This window comes from Aythya fuligula, chromosome Z (genome assembly GCF_009819795.1).
Source record: "Aythya fuligula isolate bAytFul2 chromosome Z, bAytFul2.pri, whole genome shotgun sequence".
Taxonomy (NCBI): Eukaryota; Metazoa; Chordata; class Aves; order Anseriformes; family Anatidae; genus Aythya; species Aythya fuligula.
The window spans coordinates 1271893-1289453 of record NC_045593.1 but is presented as its reverse complement, the minus strand read 5'-3'; the positions used below and the strand labels follow the sequence as shown (position 1 = coordinate 1289453).

The 17561-nt window shown below is 41.1% G+C and overlaps 1 protein-coding gene across 1 annotated transcript in view; it reads right to left on the bottom strand.

Moving 5' to 3' along the window:
- Window positions 1–551: 551 nt before the first annotated feature.
- MBD2 (methyl-CpG binding domain protein 2) overlaps window positions 552–17561 on the bottom strand; it is a 28262-nt gene continuing 11252 nt past the window's right edge. Inside the window, exons 3-7 of the mRNA XM_032206183.1 lie at window positions 12837–12974; window positions 6509–6599; window positions 5752–5929; window positions 2418–2558; window positions 552–1047 (exon numbers count right to left, since the gene is read on the bottom strand). Of these exons, the coding sequence (XP_032062074.1) occupies window positions 2429–2558; window positions 5752–5929; window positions 6509–6599; window positions 12837–12974 (537 nt within the window). The 3' untranslated portion in view covers window positions 552–1047; window positions 2418–2428. The remainder of the gene's footprint in view (window positions 1048–2417; window positions 2559–5751; window positions 5930–6508; window positions 6600–12836; window positions 12975–17561) is intronic.

Sequence of the window (17561 nt, the reverse complement as noted above, 5' to 3'; positions counted from 1 at the left end):
GAGTATATATAAGCTTTTTTTTTTTTTTTTTTTTTCTCAATCCAACTAATTATCTGTGGCAATATATATTTACTAGCCTTCCCCACAGTTCTACCTTCTGAGATGTACCCATCAAGCCCTTACCTTGTGTTCTGAAACATTACTAGGCACTGCAGCACAGATGCATTTCCCCCAGAAAGGGCCAGCCCAGTGTCCTGCTGCTCTGTCTCAGCAGACAGAAACAAAAACGAGTTTCAGCACCTGCTGCATTCTGCACCGAAGCCACTTTCTTCTCAGTTTCACTTCAACTTCAGAGCAGAACTCTGTAAAGTCGTGCCGGCTACTTATTTTTAGCACTCCTCTTGCTCAGGGGGAATGCAATTGTACTTCAGCTCAAGTGAAAAATCCACAACTGCTCCCGAGATCAGACAGCTTTCCCGAGGCAGTGCTCTGGGCAAAGACAGAACTTTTTGACATCCGCCCTTCCCAGCCTACCCAGCACCTGGCCAAGCAAACCAAATACGAGCAGGGACTGTTCTCACTTACTCTATCCACAACACGACAAGTTTTCAACTGATTGGAATATAATCTTTTATTTCTCTTTACAGTGATGACGGAAGAATGTACGGGTGTTTTCACCCATAGGTATAAAAATCTGTTTATATACAGAGTCACAATAATCTTTAATTGGGAAATCACTCTGTGCTCCTGATCCATCCTTACTAAAGACCACAGGAAAAAAAAAAAAAAAAAAACAACCAACAAATATTTAATACAGGCAATATAATTCCAGTAGGTTTGCAACCTGGCATCAAAAGCTCAGCTTTAGATTAAGGGTAATGTTTGATACTTAAAAAAGGACTTTAAGTCATAGGACACAAAATAAAGTTGCTTTTCAAATAAGATATATACATCAAAAATAGGAGTCTAAAAAAGGCATTGGTTTTAATGCTATTAGAAAGCTATATAAATGTGCATGGGTCCGTTTCTTCTTATAACGAAAGACCGAAGGAAAAAGTGCCTCTGGCTTTTGGGAATTTCCTCCTGGGACAAGTCAGTTAAAAGTACCTGCAAGAGAGAAAGAAAGAAGCCCTTTTGGAAAAGCAAAGGCAGGTGGTTGCATCAATTAGAGCGACTTTGTTTGAACAGTTACAGCTGTGCTTTAGCTCCGTATGAAGAGCACTTTATAAATTGTTCCTAGTGAGTAATAAAAAAAATTAACACCACATAAGTAGCTGCTCAGTTGTTAAGACTCCTGCAAGCGCCTAGTTATTTTTTTTTATTAAGCACAACCACAACACGACATGGTTTAAAGGTTCAACCTCTTCCACCACACACCCTCCTGCATTCCGGGGTGTTTCATTACAACTTAAAATCACTTTCTGGATTCTCATTTTTAAATATGGAATAATTAGTACATAAAAAGTTTCTTAATATCAACGGATCAGAATGGAAAATTAGTCTGCGGATTATTAGGGAAAAAAATAGTAGGGAAAAGACTCATCTTTCGAGCTGCTTTACTAATCCACTTAAAACTCTTGTTAAAATTTATAATGACAGCCATTAGGACAGAAAGCAGGGGTTTTAGAGAATACAGCCAACACACTAAGTACAGGTAAATAGGTAAGGAGAGGATGAAAATCAAGGTCTGCTGATCCAACTGATTTCTACCGAGAACCGCAGCATCAGTGCAAAAATAACCACTTCTGTGACTCCATTACAGGGTAATTATTTCACGCTAAATTAAGGAGTTCAGATTGACAATTTGAGTCGAAAATGGCAAAGGTTCGAAATTTCACACCTTAAATCAGCGTTCTTGCCTGACTTCCTTTAATGTTACCCATAATTAGGCTTTTAGAGGAGAAATATTCAGGGATTAAGAGTCTGACAGTAAATATCTAGAACTTCAAGTAATTAGAAGGAAGGTTACTGGCCTGTTAACTGGGCTAAACAACACTGCCAAATAGCTCTCGTACACGACATAAAGAGCAAATTTACGTTGCACTCATTCCATAAGTAATAAAAATGTGCATTAGAAACATGAATTAACGAATACGTGAATTAATATTCTTAAGTATTATCCATTTAAAAATAAATAGAAAAGTTTTGGGAATTAAATTAAATTCGGAAGAGCAGCAGGACATTTACTTTGATCGCTTTACCCCTTTTTTCAGCACCTACTAAGCATTAAAAGATTCACCTGCAACGGTTTCCAGAGACTGGGCTTTTACCCTAAAGGATGAAAAACACTTTCTTCCTCCCCCAGCGATCTGCGTAGCATTCAATGTGAAAATATCCATTTCTAAATATGCAAAACTGCCCCTGCTGATGCAGTGCACTAACAAACGTGCTGGGAGAACGTGGGGCTGCTGCTGCGTGATACGCTGGCGGATGAGATGGGGAAATCTGAGCGTGCCCCTCCTGGAGATCTGACTCACCTGATTTCTTTTTATGCTTCATCTCCGTTATCCATTTCTACCTCTAGATCTTTTGTCGTATCAGCCGCCCGTGACAGAATGTCTGCCATTAGTGCTTCCTCCAGTTTCTTACGCACTTGTTGCACCCGCTCTTCTTGTTTCCTGAAAGCAGAGAAGGGGCAGAAATGTCAATCCTTCAAGCATAATATCAGCCTGGGAGCATGCTACATGGATAAACAATGACTCAGGATTGTTTTTTTAACCCATACTGACTAGTTCTTTAATATATTACCTTCACATTCAACTATTATCTACCAGTCACTGATGCATTTTGGGCAGCAGCAACAAATGGTTGTTTCCCTGCTGAGCTATTTCAAACATCTTCCCTCAGATGTCTCCAACAATTTAAGGCATTTTGAGTCCATGTTTAGCTTGGAAGGTAAAATTTAGCTTTCCTGTGTTACCTGAAAGCAAGGAGTCCTCTTTTGAAGTTTTCCCAAGAGAACACAACTTTTGCAAAAGAAAATTTATTTTTTTTTTTTTAACTCAAAAATACCTGTTCTATCAAGCTATGTTTTCTAAAAAATAAAATATACGCTTAAAAATGACCAGAACTCATCAGAAACAGGCACAGGCAGCACAGGAAAACACTTGTTCGAGTGCTGCAAACACCCTGCAGCTATTTAGGACGGCAGGACAGATAGGAAGAACATCAAATCTTCGAAGAGCAGGAGTGATATCTAGCGTGCTGCACAAGCCAGAAGCCTCTCAGGAGCACCAGCCTCTAAAGCTGTTCAGTTTTACCGCTGCAGCTACTGCCAGCACTTCGGAGGAGGCTGTCTGCTCACAGAGATAGCAAAAGAAGTGCAGAACAAACCAGCAGCTCGGTATATAAATTGTTTTCTGTCTTCCAGCTGTTTCCTGTCGTTGTTTGCTGTCCTCCACAGACAGCTCGCTGTCTCCCAGAGCTGTTAAGTTGCAGTGCCCAGTGATCTTTCAGACCCCTGGGCACAGAACTGAACCGAAAATGCCTTATAACCTGTTTTATTTCTCCTTCGTCACACAGAATAGCAACTTTGGTATTTGTTAATTGAATGAAAGCGATCCCAAGACCTCAAATAAGATGAAATATAACCAAAACAAGCCAAAAAGTTTCCTTCCTACCACCTCGAACCCAATATCCGTGGTATTTAACTCCCACAAGACACAGAAGTGCCAGCCAACGTCACGTATATTGGACCAGCTCCTGTTATTAAGGGCTGTTAAGGTTCCTGTTAGCAGGGCATGCGGCCTCCTCGTGAGATTCTTCTTCCTCACCTCCCAAGGTCAGGTGAAGACAGAGCTTTCCCAAGTTAGCTCATTCCCAAATCGTCAGGCAGCCAGTTAATCTCCCTGGCAGCAATAACCATAAAACAGCTCGCGGCACTTCCAGGCCTGAGCAGGCTGCTCTGCTAGCAAATGGATTTAAGCATTAAAAACCCAGCTCTGTTTATACAAGCAGTATTACTTTTAAAGCACGGGGAGCTGCCGAGAGCAAATATTTAAGAACCAACAGCAAAAAAAAAAGCGTGCTACTAAGAAGTGCTCATCTTTAAGTAAAATGCTAAGGCTCAGACTATCTCCACTGAGCAGCTCCGCAGCCACATGCTCTTTTCAGCCTTCCTCCTGCCAAGACACACTCCTCATCCTATAGTATTTATGCTATTGTCTTCAAAAGCAAGCAAGCATTAAAGAGATGCTCCCCCTAACGCAGAAATTCATTCAAATTCCGACCATATTTGCAGGGGAAAGCTGCTTTATGCAGCAGGACTGCGCAGAAACGTCGCATTCAGGCGATTTCCTTATAGTGCTCAGAATTAAATTCAGGTTTAGGGGCATCCGCTGACTCCCCACACACACAACTCTCCCAAACGTCATCTCACAAAGATCTTCTCTCCTCCCCTCTCAGCAGAAATGAACCACTGCTGACACAGCAAATCTAAACAGCAGTGACATATTCTCAGCTGCCTACTTTGCTGACATGCTCCCTATCAAACTCATCATTAGAAAACGGGGTCAGAAAGTTGATGCCATTGCTTATTTAGGTTTTTACCTCTCTGCAGCGCAGAAGGGTGTGATCATTTTACCTTACGAGTTTCTTAATCATGAGGAGAGCTCACGCTGCAACAGCATCATCCTCTCATTTCCTCCCTTTGGCACTTTGTAGTTCTCGTGGCTTCGGTCTGCCACACAGAGCAAGATTTGTGCAGGGCACTGAGGAATATCGTGAGCTACCAAGCTCCAGCTGACTAGCTTGGATCGAGGTTCAAATAGCTGAAGACAACGACATGCTTAGCTCCAAGCTAAGCCGACTTGGAGAGCCCTAAATTTGAATTACTCTCCATCCCTGTCTGATGTTAAATGCCACTTGGCTTTTGGACAGATTAAGAGGTAATTTTTCTTACCCACTACCGCGCAGAGCGTGACGCTGCCAGACATACTTCATTTATCGCTATGCTCTGGTGAATTTAGCAGGTTACGGCTGCTTACAGGGAAAAGCAGAAGTCCTATTAACATGCAATTTCAACAGGCCATTTGTCAAGAAACCTGAGAAATCTCAGGAACAACACCTAATGGGCAACAGCGATTGTTCAGCAAAGAACCTAGCCCGAGCAAGAGAAAGGGCTCTTGAAAACCAAAAGGTAGGATTTTCAGAAACTAGGAGAGCAATCCCTCTGTTCCTTTCAGAGGATGCCATTCCCCGATCCACCCCAGAAGAGGAAAACTAGTTAAAGCTTTTATTTAATAGAGACTCAAGGATGTCACCCGGAGCCTTTTACAGAAACGGAGATAACTCAATAGTGCGGTTACAAAAAGAAGATAACGATGTGCAGGTCAGGAAAAAAAAAAGCTACGAACAAGCTGTGAATCAGCAATCTCAAGATAAATGATCTCGGACTGGTATGGGAGAAGCCAGTTTACAGGGAATACCAGAAGCTTGCCTAAAGAGACTAAGATTGACACGTAAACACCCCTGGGAACAACACCATGCTCATTTTACACCCTTACCTTGCACAGGACTAGCATTTAGAAGCCGTATCCCACAACTGAAAAATGTTAAATGCTTATCCCTGCTGATATGGAAGCGTGGTTAATTCTTAATCAGGCATTTAGAGGAGGAGATTTAAAATGTTTGCTGAACTGAAAGATGAAATTTTGTATTTTACACTGATTACGAAATAGATTTATCATCATTACATGACCAGGAATACTTCAAATTAAACGTGATTCAAGCTGGCAGCTATTTTCAGAGAATCCAAATGTTCCTTGGGCTCCAGCAGCCTCCCCTTTTCTTGAAGACTCGATAAAAACTCACCTAATGTCATCGTCTGTGACTATGAAAGCTTTGCAGAGGGGTTGAGATGTGTTGAGCCAGACGGCTGGGTTCTTCTCCACCGCTGCGGAGAGCTGGCCCGTGATGGGTGCCGAACTGGTGTGCAAAGCGCTGGCAACAGCCGACAACAAGGTATCGTCGTTGTTACCTGGGCCAACTCCTAAAATAAGGATAAATTCTATAAAAAAACAGCTCTGCAATAACATTTCACAAGGCAGCTCACCGCCAGAATTGGCTGGATTTTTTTATTTATTTTTTTACTTGCAATAGCAATTACAGCATCATGATTTTTTTAATAAAGCTGATCACATCGTCCATTTATCAGTCACGTCCTCAAACAGCTCATCTGCAACTTCATGATGCTAACCCACACCAACACAGTCTCTGCTTGAATCCTACAAGGTGTTAAGTTTGAAAAACGCCCAGTGAAGATTTTTACAGCCCTCAAGTTCCTGCGAAAGTCTCCTAGGCAGCGGAACAACGTTATTAATTCTGACCAGCGATTTGATCATATTTTAGATCAACTTTCACCAGCGAGAGTACAGTTCTGCAGTGTGGTTTATATTAACTGCTAAAAATAAAGAGAGTTTTGGAGGTTGAGGTATTTTGTCAGCAAGCACATTTACAATTTGAAGTTTACTAAATCTGATGGGAAACTGAAACGCTCGTTCAGAGCATCTAAAAGTCTGTCCCTGTTAAGCCCAAGCTGCTTTGTGAATCTGAAGCGTGAGCACAGTACCTTGAAGACCCTTGGGGAGCTCCATGGATTTTATGATTTGTTCGCTGACATCCGACGCGCTGAGGCCTTGTAGCCTCTTCTCCCAGAAAAGCTGCAGAAGAAAACGAGATCCCCGTTAGAATACGAAATAAATCAGCTCATGGAAATAAACTGTGCTCGTAATCAAAGGAACATCGGAACAATATACAAGACGCAGCTTGCAAAGGTGTGGAAAAGTGAATATCCTATCTGCTGCTGGAAATCTGTGTGATGCTGCAGGTTACAGCAGCACAGATCACCAAATGAAGCTGCTCAGCAGCTGTACCCCCTCAAACCTACACTGGCTCCATGACCTAGCACTTTCCATTGCTGTGTAGGTAAATCTTGACTTTTCTAGAAACAGGATCAAATCACGCTTCCATTTCTCATTTCTTGATTTAAGGGAGGTTTTTTTAGTGATACAGATTTCCTTCTTCGCTCCTACCTTATATGTCCGAAGATAAATCCTGAAGTTCTGGGCTGCAGATTGACCATGACTATTATTTTAAAAAGACCTTTTTATATCTAGCAAGACTGCGATGGAAGCTGGTTAAAAAGGGATTAGCTTCCCATCTTGAAGCCTGTAGGACTTCAGAAAGCTTTTGTCACTTCACGTACAAGATGCAGACGCAATATTCAGCCACAGAAGCGCGCGTTCACGCGACTGAAAAAGATCCTGCGAGGCTCGAGGCACGGAGCATCTGCCTCTTCGGTTACAGCCCTAAAAATAGCTTACATTATTTAACCTGCACCTCTCTCAGCGTTACGGAGCCGGGGAAAAGAAGAGGAAAGAAACCTCCAATTCACCCCAGGGAGCACCACGAGGAGGATCCGCTCCTCTCCTCGGCTGCCTGCTGAGGCTGCACCAGCGCAGCCAGAAAAGCCAGATCCACGCCTCCGGGAGAGAGGCATTAGCAAACATGCCCCTGGTAGGCAGTGATGAGAATCCTGATGGGAGCAGGAGGAGGAAGGAATGCGAAAAGGACCGCATTTCAAGATTCATCATTCTTACGGCGCGGTATTTCATCACTAATGCAGAACGAATAACCCTTCCGAGCATCCATCCGTCAGTCAGGGGCATTGGTCCTGTTGCAGGATGAAAAACGGCCCCATTGCAATTTCTCCTGAAGCCTGGGGGTTAGGAAACACACGCAGCAAAGAGCCTAAAACCCAAACCCTTCATTTAGCAGTGCTTGAGCGGGCTGGGTTCAGACCCAGCCAGCAGCCAAGCACCCCATTTCCTGGGAAATTAGTCAGCGTGCGTCATGCCAGAAGTGACCTCTTACGCAAGAACATCCTGCAGAGGGAGAACTGCATCCCTCAGCACCCAAACTTACTCTCTGGAGGGCAACCCGGTGTTCTTCTGATATGGGAACGCTGTGCTAAGGTCCCCAGGGTGGAGCAGCCTTTTCTTTTCACTTCCTTGTTCTTCTGCGGCCCGATAATGGTAGCCCTGAGCTGCAGATGTGCTGCTGGAGTCCTTTGTTTGGAGAACGGTAAAATATTGCTTCCTCCACCATTGGTTCTTTTTTATCATTTGGGAACTGCTCAACTCAATGCTGTTGCAAGTGATTCATGAGGAAATATGATTATAAAGTGGGCTTTTCAAAACGTCCGTGGAAGATTTTTAAATGGATGAGAATTCCTCCAGAAAGCTGGAAAACTTTTCATCTTTTTACAGCCTGTGAGTTGCTCAGCTCTCCTACACCCATCATTGCCAAACAAAACGTCAGAGCTTCTCAACGGGCTTGGGAGGTGGAACTTCATCTCCTCAGGTTCCTTCCATCCCTCTTTTTTGATAATTCTAACAGCCATCAACCGACAAGCTTCAGTTTTCCAACCCAACCTGATTTCAGATCCTAATCTTTTAAGTTCATCCGCAGGAAATAAAATTACGTCTATTCGACATCCTGCCATTTTTCGGGTAAATTAGGCTTTTGAGACTGCACCTATCTTATGCAAAAAGTGACTGTGGTCGGATTTAGCTTGTGATCTATCGTCTTATTCAATAATTCATCACAATACAATCCACAGCAAATATCTATAACGTCTGCTAACGATAAGATAGACTTTCAAATCAATTGCGAAGAGAACTTTTGGCCTGAAGACAGATTATTTTATAGGCAAATCTAACAGGTTTATCCTCAGGTGGTTTTATAAAGTGAATACCGGCAGGTTTATCCTCAGGTGGTTTTTTGAAAGGTGGCTATCTGCCATAGCACTAGAGGAATCAGATCACACAGTATTAACTGATTACTTGCTCTTCTTGAAGGAAGCTTCAAAGAGGAGGCTGGATGTGTTTTAAACAGTTGATCCATGCTCACGGATTTATTTTTTTTTTAGCCAAATGTATCAGGAAGATAGAGCTGAACCTTTTGCAAATTCGGTTTTATGATCACCACTTAAGTTAGTTTATTTTACTAGCGTGGTTTCAAGTTCTCTCTATCACCACAAGCAACATTATACAGCAGAATTAACAGGTGATTAATCAAGTCCTTGGCAGTCTGAGGTCCTTTAACTCAATACCTCAGGTATGCTACACGTTTGGGGAGTAAACTTGGTGAAAAAACTTCTGAAAAAGGCCAGTAAGCGTGGAACAATGTGAACCAAGGAGCTCGAAAACATGAAGAAGATGTTAAGTGCTCTACATAAGACACAGACCTATGGCCTGCGAAAAAAAGTCTGATTTCAAGAAGAAATCTGATTTGCAGCACCGCTCCATTTGATCCGATTAGGTACAGAATGCTTGATGTTCAGTTTCAGCAAAGGCAACCTGACTTTTTAAAATCCAAACCATTACTCTGAAATTTATCAAGAACATATCATTAGGAGGCTAAACTTTTTTATTCATTTATTTTTTCCTTTGCAGGACCCACTAAAAATCTTACAGGGTTCTTCTTCTTATACTGGCTTATTTGTGGACACTGCAAAGAAAAAAAAAAAAACCACAGAAATAGTAAGGAAACCTATGCTAAGTAAACTTATGGTAAACTAAAATACGTTTGAACAGGATGATGCTTCAAAAAGAGATGTGAAAGCACTCCGAAGGAAATTGCAAATAAGGCTCCTAGATTTGCTATTTAAGAACAGATTTGCTGATTGTTTGATTAGATTAAAAAAATCTGAGAAATCTCCTGGATTGACTGGTACTGGTGTTGGAACAGAGGCCTCTTAGGGGAAGACGACTTAGAGAAGTCTTGTGCGTATCAGAAGACCCTTTACGAAATGCACGCACACACAACTCGAGTACTTCCAGAATTCTCCAGAGCATTGCTACTCCTTCTTGGATGAAGTTCTCCGCTCTGATGATCAGTAATCTATGAAAGTCTAAAAATCTGAAAGCCTTTAAGATGCTGTCTCGCAGAGCAGTTGCTTGAAAAAGTCTTAGAGAAGCTTGTGATGCTATTTGTGTGCAACTAAACATCGCGCTGAATACGTGGAACCAGCAGTTGCTTTAATTGACAGCTTTACCTCCACCCAGATCCCAGGCAAGCTGTTATCTTTCCAGGAACTACCACAGGGTTTAGTGCTTAAAGAAGAGCTGCTGCCAAACGCCTTCCCTGCCAACACTAATAACCACGTCTGCTCGCTCCCAGGTCACGAGAAAACTCCTGACTGCCAAAGGAACTCCAATGCTCGGTTCTTTTCAGCTCTACCTAAGGAGGAAGGCCAAAGAGAATCTGCAGGGAACTCTGGTGAGGCTGTCTTTTGAAAAGGGAGGTATAACAGGTACGAGTGAAGCGAGGCTTTTGGAGATGTGTATCTAGAAATACAGAAGCAAGAACCCCGTCAGGGATTTGGGGCCAAGAATTGAAGAAACGGGGAGGAATGACACTGGAAATGGTAACTGAGTAAGCTTTACATACAAAAAGGCAATAGTCAGTGCTTCAGCAGCTGATTATCCAACACTGATTTAACGTCTACGTATTGGGAGGTTTACATGCCTGAGTATAAGAGAAGGAGGATGCACGTAGGGATCATTTATATGAGAAATAGAGTTTAACTAGAAGAGAACTCAAGGCTGCACTTGTCTGACAATTGTATCTCAAGTGCTCCAAGGTGCCGGTTTTATTCCTTCCTATTTCTTTTTTATTTCTGTTTCCTTTTTATTTCTTGTATTTTTTTTATTCTTTTTACTAAGAATAAAATTTTCCAGCAACTTCACTCCTCGCCCTGGTTTTTCTATTTTATCTCAACTGATCGCACCAAAAAAAAAATCCTTGCTTTTTGAAAACCAAGCAAAAGACCACATCCGTTAATATTTACAATTCAGACAGTAAGTAGAGCATCCGAGTGAACTTCTTGATGCTTTCAAACGAGATGTGCGTGTCTGTGTATTTACATACCTTCAGTTACCAATGCCTAAAGAAATACTGATAAAACGTGTGATGGAAATCTGTGTGTAAAGAAACCAGATCACTGGAAATTGTTTATGGAATCTGGCAATTCGCTTAAGATTCTCCAGGAATTGACAGCGTATCTACACTAAACTGCTTTGTTCCAGATTTTTTACTGGAAGTTTTATTCAGAACTCATTGAAGCTTTACGTAAAAGGCAACTGTGACCAACTATTCTCTCCCTTCTCCACGTTTCCCACCTGTGTCAGTCACCATGACAAAACATAAGATCTCAAAGCAGCATTTTAGGTTGGGGAAAGGCAAAAGAGTAAGACATTTCAAGGTTTCCTTTAATATTAGACCTAAGATAAACTATTCTCCATTCAGTGCAAGTAGAGTTCGCATTTCTTCAAATGAAGCAAGACATTATAGAATAAAAATAACATTTTAAGTGTCCTCTTCTGAAGATGTACTCTTGCGAGCAAAGAGAAAGGATGCTGATCAAACCCAAATGCTGACGCAGTGATCAGCAGACATGGATTTCTTGAAGATCTTGCTATAGCTTCACCTGCTAGAACTTATCTAAGAAGCAAAGATTGGGTGGGTTTGAAAACTGACTATTCCTCAAGTCTTTACTGGAGAGTCGTTCTCAAAAGACAAGGGATGCATTCCAGATGGTTTCAGTTCACTACGTATTTGAAGCAAAGATTCTGGAAGAAAGAAAACTGGGAGGAAATAGGCAAGCACGAGAGGATTTGAAATCCATCAAGATACGGGTCGCCAAACATCCACTTCTCTTGCCACAAAGGTGCCGTAACTTTCTTACCCTTCAGTGATTATTACTGGTTCAGCAGACATCCTAACACACCAAGTGTAGTAGTTTAAAAGGAAAACCCAAAGAACGTGAAGAGAATCAATAGACACATGCAATTATGCATCTTTAGGATCTGAACGTGATACACTTACATGGCCCCTGTTGAACTTCACGGGACCAACAGTGAGGTTAGCTGAGGCCTTCAAATCTTGCTAAAAGACATCTCAACAAGATGATCCCATACGGCTCGATATTTCTTCCTTCTCTTTCTCACCTGAATTTAGAGGATGCAGAGTCTAAATTCCTTATGTTATTTCTAACGAGAACAGCATTCAAGAGGTTTGAAAGTTCAATATTAGTGACAGCCTGAGTTTCAAAGGAAACGTTGTTAAAAGTTAGCAACATACCAACGTACAAAAACGTGAACATGCCTCTGCATTTTCTTCTCATCCCAGAATAAGATGTTTCAGTTTGATGAGAGCAATGCTATGACTCCAAAAATACACATCAGACTTACAAAGTAACACCTAAATCCTATAAACACTGTTATGTAGCTGATTATTCCTTCCACTAAATTTCCTTTTCTTCTCTGCTCTTCTCCCCATAAAAAACAAAACTGAAAAAGCATCGTGTGAAGAGGTGATGTCACTGATATAGAGAAAAGCAGCTAAAAAAAAACTTGTGTAAGGTGAGTTTAAGTCACTGTGTTTTGCATTTGTAGTAGTATTATACTGAAAAAGAGGGATTTCAGATACTTTTAAAATTGATTTTGCACAAAGCTCTTCTGTATAAAAGCGATAATAGTTCTTGATGACAACTGTATGTTTTATAGAGACTTCAATTAAGAAGCTGCACGTGAAAAAAGTTTTGTATTTGAGGTCCAATTGTGACAACACAGCACATATCTGCAATTCAAGAGGAATTTTTCTGTCAAATCTGAATGAAGTTTTGGATTAAGCAAAAATAATCTCCATAAGAACTGACTTATTTCTGGATTTTAATTGTGTTTATTACAGCATATTTCCATAAGTAACCATGGAAAGCTGCAATTGAAGCGCAGCTGAAAATATTTTGATTTTCAGCTTGGAAATCACAATATTTTGATTTTCAGCTTGTCTCAAATGTTGCACAGTAACCACGGAAAGAGATGAATTCTTACCTGCCGTGGCTGTTCCGTCACTCGCTGCGGATCGGATCTCACTTTGTTACTAGGATGGTTGGTGACTTTGGTGACGGGCTGCTTGAAAATCGATGCAGTTTGTCTGATGGGCAAAGTCGTATTCAAGTCTGGTTTTCCCTGTTTAAAAAAAATAAATAAATAAAAAGGTGAATTAACAAGAGATACACATAAAATTCCTACAAATTAACGTTGGATAAACCATCCTCTACTGACGAGCAAAAGAAAGCAGCTTTTTCTAGAGTAAAGATTTCCCTTAAATGCTGTACTTAACTAACCTTTGCAGCCACCCAACTTTAAAAAAAAAATGTACCACTTCACCAGCTCCCCACGTTCTCACCTTCTCTGGAAGAAGCACACTGCTTCAAAAGTCCACCTTTTCTTTTAGTAAATGATAAATGTCATTTGTGCAAGCGACTTACATTCTGAAAACAGACAGCTTCGTGAAAATACACTTGTAGTGAACAGTTTAGAGAGTCCCACATCTTAAAGGACAGCAACTTGCTCGTTAATTCATCACAGATTTCCTAAGCAATTCCTCCATAATATGATTTTTAATCCAGTGCAGTCATTCGTTCTGGAAAGAAACTAAAACTATATAAACTTCAGCAAAGCCTTTTGGCAAAGCTAGTTTTTATCAGGTTTAACAGATGGTTCTCTTGCACCAGATAGAACAGATCCTCCCCAGTAAGAGCTTGGCACATACAGAACCCTCAGAGCCTTGGAGATACTACAGAAAGGCATTTAGACATCGGTACTAACACCACCAGATGAATCATTTGGGATGGGGAAGTCCCTCCTAGACCCCAAGACTGCTGAAGACAAAAGCACATTAACCTACGCACCATTCAGAGTCTCTGAATGGATCTATCCAAGAGATAGAGCTGCCTGCAAGTTTGAAGTGCCATGCCAGCAGAACCGTCCCCTAAAGCTTTATTTTTTTTGTAATCTCATTTCCCAGAAGTCCTGAAGACCATTCAGACCTCTCTGCTTCTGCATTTTGCCTTGTTTTCCCTGAAATAATCCCCATTTTTCCTGGGGTGTCACTGGCAAGACACGTTCTTACATCCACATAAGACATTGAAAATAAATATCCTATAATACATAAGTCCCAATTAACACGTACCAAAAAGCACCTTCATGTTTTGTGAGACTGTCTTAAAGATAGATCTATTTTTTGACACACAAAAATGGTTTTGTTTTCTTAAAAAATACTGCTATTTGCTCAAAAGGAAGAAAAGTTATTGCCCGGTATTTCAGACCTTAGAAGAAAGTTTTATAATTGGCTTTGAGCTCACTGGGTAAAAATTGCACGGTGAACGTTGATAGTGGACTACAGCCAAAGATCACATTAAAATGATTTAAAATTAAAATGATTTAAAATTATTTCTACCAAGAAGAATCTCCTAGCTCTGTGTCATCCTGGAGAGGTTGCAGAAAGAGGTTTCCCCACTTGCCTCTCCCCACACCCAACAGATGAGTCAAAAAGCTGAAAAACCAGCCAATGTAATAATCATCGTGGCTTGTGAGGACATACGGCATTAAGTGCCTTGCCTGCGGGAAGGTTTTCACGTTGAAAATTACTTTCTGCACACTTTCTGTGCAAAGATATTCTTTTGATGGCTGGTTTATAGGTGTTACGCTGCACACATACAGAAAGAAGGACTTCTCGCGCTCCCTCTCATCAGCCATCCACCCTGCAAGGACAGAAGCGTGCTAAAACGCTGGGCATGTTGATGATGGAGGATCCACCCCGTCAGACTGACCTAGCAAAGCGCTGAAAGAGGGAAACTCTTAAAAGAAAAAGTCAGAAATAAGGAGGATATTTTTAAAATACCAATTTAAATTGAGACAGGTGTAGTGAAAAGGCTTACTGGTTACTAATATGATAATAAACCTGAGTCTCTAACAGTTTTAAATTCATTTTTATACAGATCATTATAGAATATCCACAGTGAGTATCTAGCTGTCGTCATCTGGACGTGTGTTTAGCTTAGAAATTTAATGATTTTTAAGAACCAGAGAGCACACATTTGTTTAACAGTGTCTTTTATGAAGTCATCTCGTCCAAATTGCGTAATCTAAATACTGAGGGTTTGAAGACTGAGACTTAATTCCCGTTTCTAAGCCCAAGAAATTGCTTTTTTCCTCATAAAGTTCTTTCCAGGAGAAAAACAAGGAATTCCTCCACGTAATGTTAAGGAATGCAATTGATAGGAAAGAGAAACAGAGAAATGCTTCATATTTATCTCAGTATTACCTAAATGAAAGGATGGTTGCAGTACTTCAGGCCTGATTTTTTATCCAGATGGCAAAGAAGGTGATTTAGCAAGAGTACCACGTACATTCCTAGCTATTTAGCATTATGACTCAATTCACACACTCATTTTTAAGCTCTCTCTGTAGCATTTTAGGAATCTTTGCTTAATATCGTTTCACTCAGCCTCTGAGGAAAGCCAAAACAATTTTCCAGAGCAGCAGAAGTATGCTAGAACATAGAACTGAATCCTGAAAGAGTTCTAGAAATAGATTATTTTCAACTGAAGTCTTTCTGCTTCTATTCCTACCACTCCTTGAAAAACACCTTGCTGTTTTATAGGTCCTCTTTCTTCTTTTCCAGCTAGAGCAGTTAACTCCTTTAGATACAATACAGCTAAAAGCACAAATTCCCATGGAAGTCATCCTCAGAAATCCAGGTATCTGTCGTTTCTCATTCATAAACTCACACCTAGAAGCCAGTCCCCATGTCTTGTAATATTATTCCTGCTTGTAGCAGGAATATGTCCCTCCTATCAAACATGGGGCCCACGGTGAACCCTCTGACAGAATCTCTGATTGATGTCTAATAAAATCTAATGTTAGACTTTTTCCATATATATATTTTTTTTAATATTTAAAGCAGCTCTGATGAGCACAGAACCACCAACCAGAGCCAGACCAGAACCTTGACAGACTTTATTTCTCCTCCCAGCTTCGCCTTCCCTGATCTTGTGACATCGAGTTCAAAGCCATCCGTGAAGCTTTGAAGTCCATGCCTCCAGGACATTCTCTGCAGCAGCATCAGTAGTCGTGGTAAAACAGCTATTAAAGTTCACAAACACAGTAATATGACAGAGCCACCCACAACATGGGGGGTAAATCTGGTTTAGCTGACACTTCTGGAGCAGAGGCCTTGGTTTCAAGTTCCTGGAAAAAAACCCACAGGTTCCTTTTGTCCTGTAATATGACTTAAAGGGGAATTTTTAAATTATACCCATTAAACTAACTTTAAAAAAAATTAAAAAATTAAATTCCTTCAGGCAGTGTGAGAACTTAAGTTCAGCTACATTAATGACCTAGCCCCGAGAATGAAAGCAACACCCTGATGAGTAATGAACTATCCAGGAAATGCCATTTGAAGGACTAGATGCCCAATCTACTCTTTAATCAGAGCAACGTACTCGAAAGTGGCCATTAGGATAAATTGTTTAAACTAAGAACAGATCAAGTCCCAAGTATTATAATTGTACTCGTTACTGTCTTACTTTGTTTCCCCTCTCATCACACTCACATCTGGGCTCGCTGGTCTCCTAACCAAGCGGTCACTGGGAGTGCTGAACAACAAATAAACTCCTTAGGACAGAAACTCGCTAAGCTCATCTATCTCCAGCACCTGCAGATGGTCAGAGTTAGAGGGAAAAACCGTAAGTTAACAGGAAAGGACGGATGTTCAGAGAAACTCTTTTTTTCACAACAAACCATAAACGAGATTTGTTCCTGACACGGGAAGAGCTTCCAATCCGTCTTAAATAAGGCAGTGGCAGCAAACATCCCTTGATGTACAGCCAACACCTCTCCTGAAGTACAGAGGACTCTTCTGAGCCTTCTGGCCAAAAGACTTTACACATTTCAAGTGCTCAGACACAGGTTCACCACCTGAAGTTCGCCACGTTGAGCTTTAAGCACCCCTACAAAACTTCAGCATCCAGCAACCCAAACCTGTGGGAGTTACATCACTTGCTCACTAACAAAAATCTTCTGCTCTAGGAACGATAGCAATACATTAAACAGCAGAAACATCGGTGTCCCCTGCTCGTTTTTATTCATTAGGAGCATCTTATTTATTCTCCAGTAACAGTTTCCAAAGAATTCCAGTCCGCTACCTTTTTGAAGACCTATTTCCAGAAGTATCAACACGCTCCCATCATGAAAACATTTTAAAAACTCGATATATTTCCTGGCCTTTCATATCCTAAGAAGCCATCTATCATCGGATAGCATGTTAAATAGTAGCCTCTATTATGGCGTACGGGAATGTCAAAAGTGAAAAGCATTTATTAGCATGTATTACCCTCGGTTCCAATTCGAACCAGGAGAGGTTCCCCTGTCAGTTCTGACATTGAGCTCTAAGCTGCTTACGATGAGAAACTCCTGAGTTAAAGGTAAGGCAAGACAGCGTTTCCATCCACCAGATGCATCAATCTAACCGTCTAGACACGTCGCAGAAAGAAGGCCAGAGTCTTATTTTGATATTTGTTCTTGGAACAGAAGGGGAGCCAAGGAGTTTAGAAACGTTCGTGGCGAGTTGTTTGTCCAAAAACAAACAAGCCATAAAACATGAGCAAGTTTATACACAAACATGCCTACGCACGGCTCGCCTTTATGGTCCCTCCAGCAGCACAGCTGCACGGCGGACTACAAGACGACCACAAGCAATGTTTTGCACTG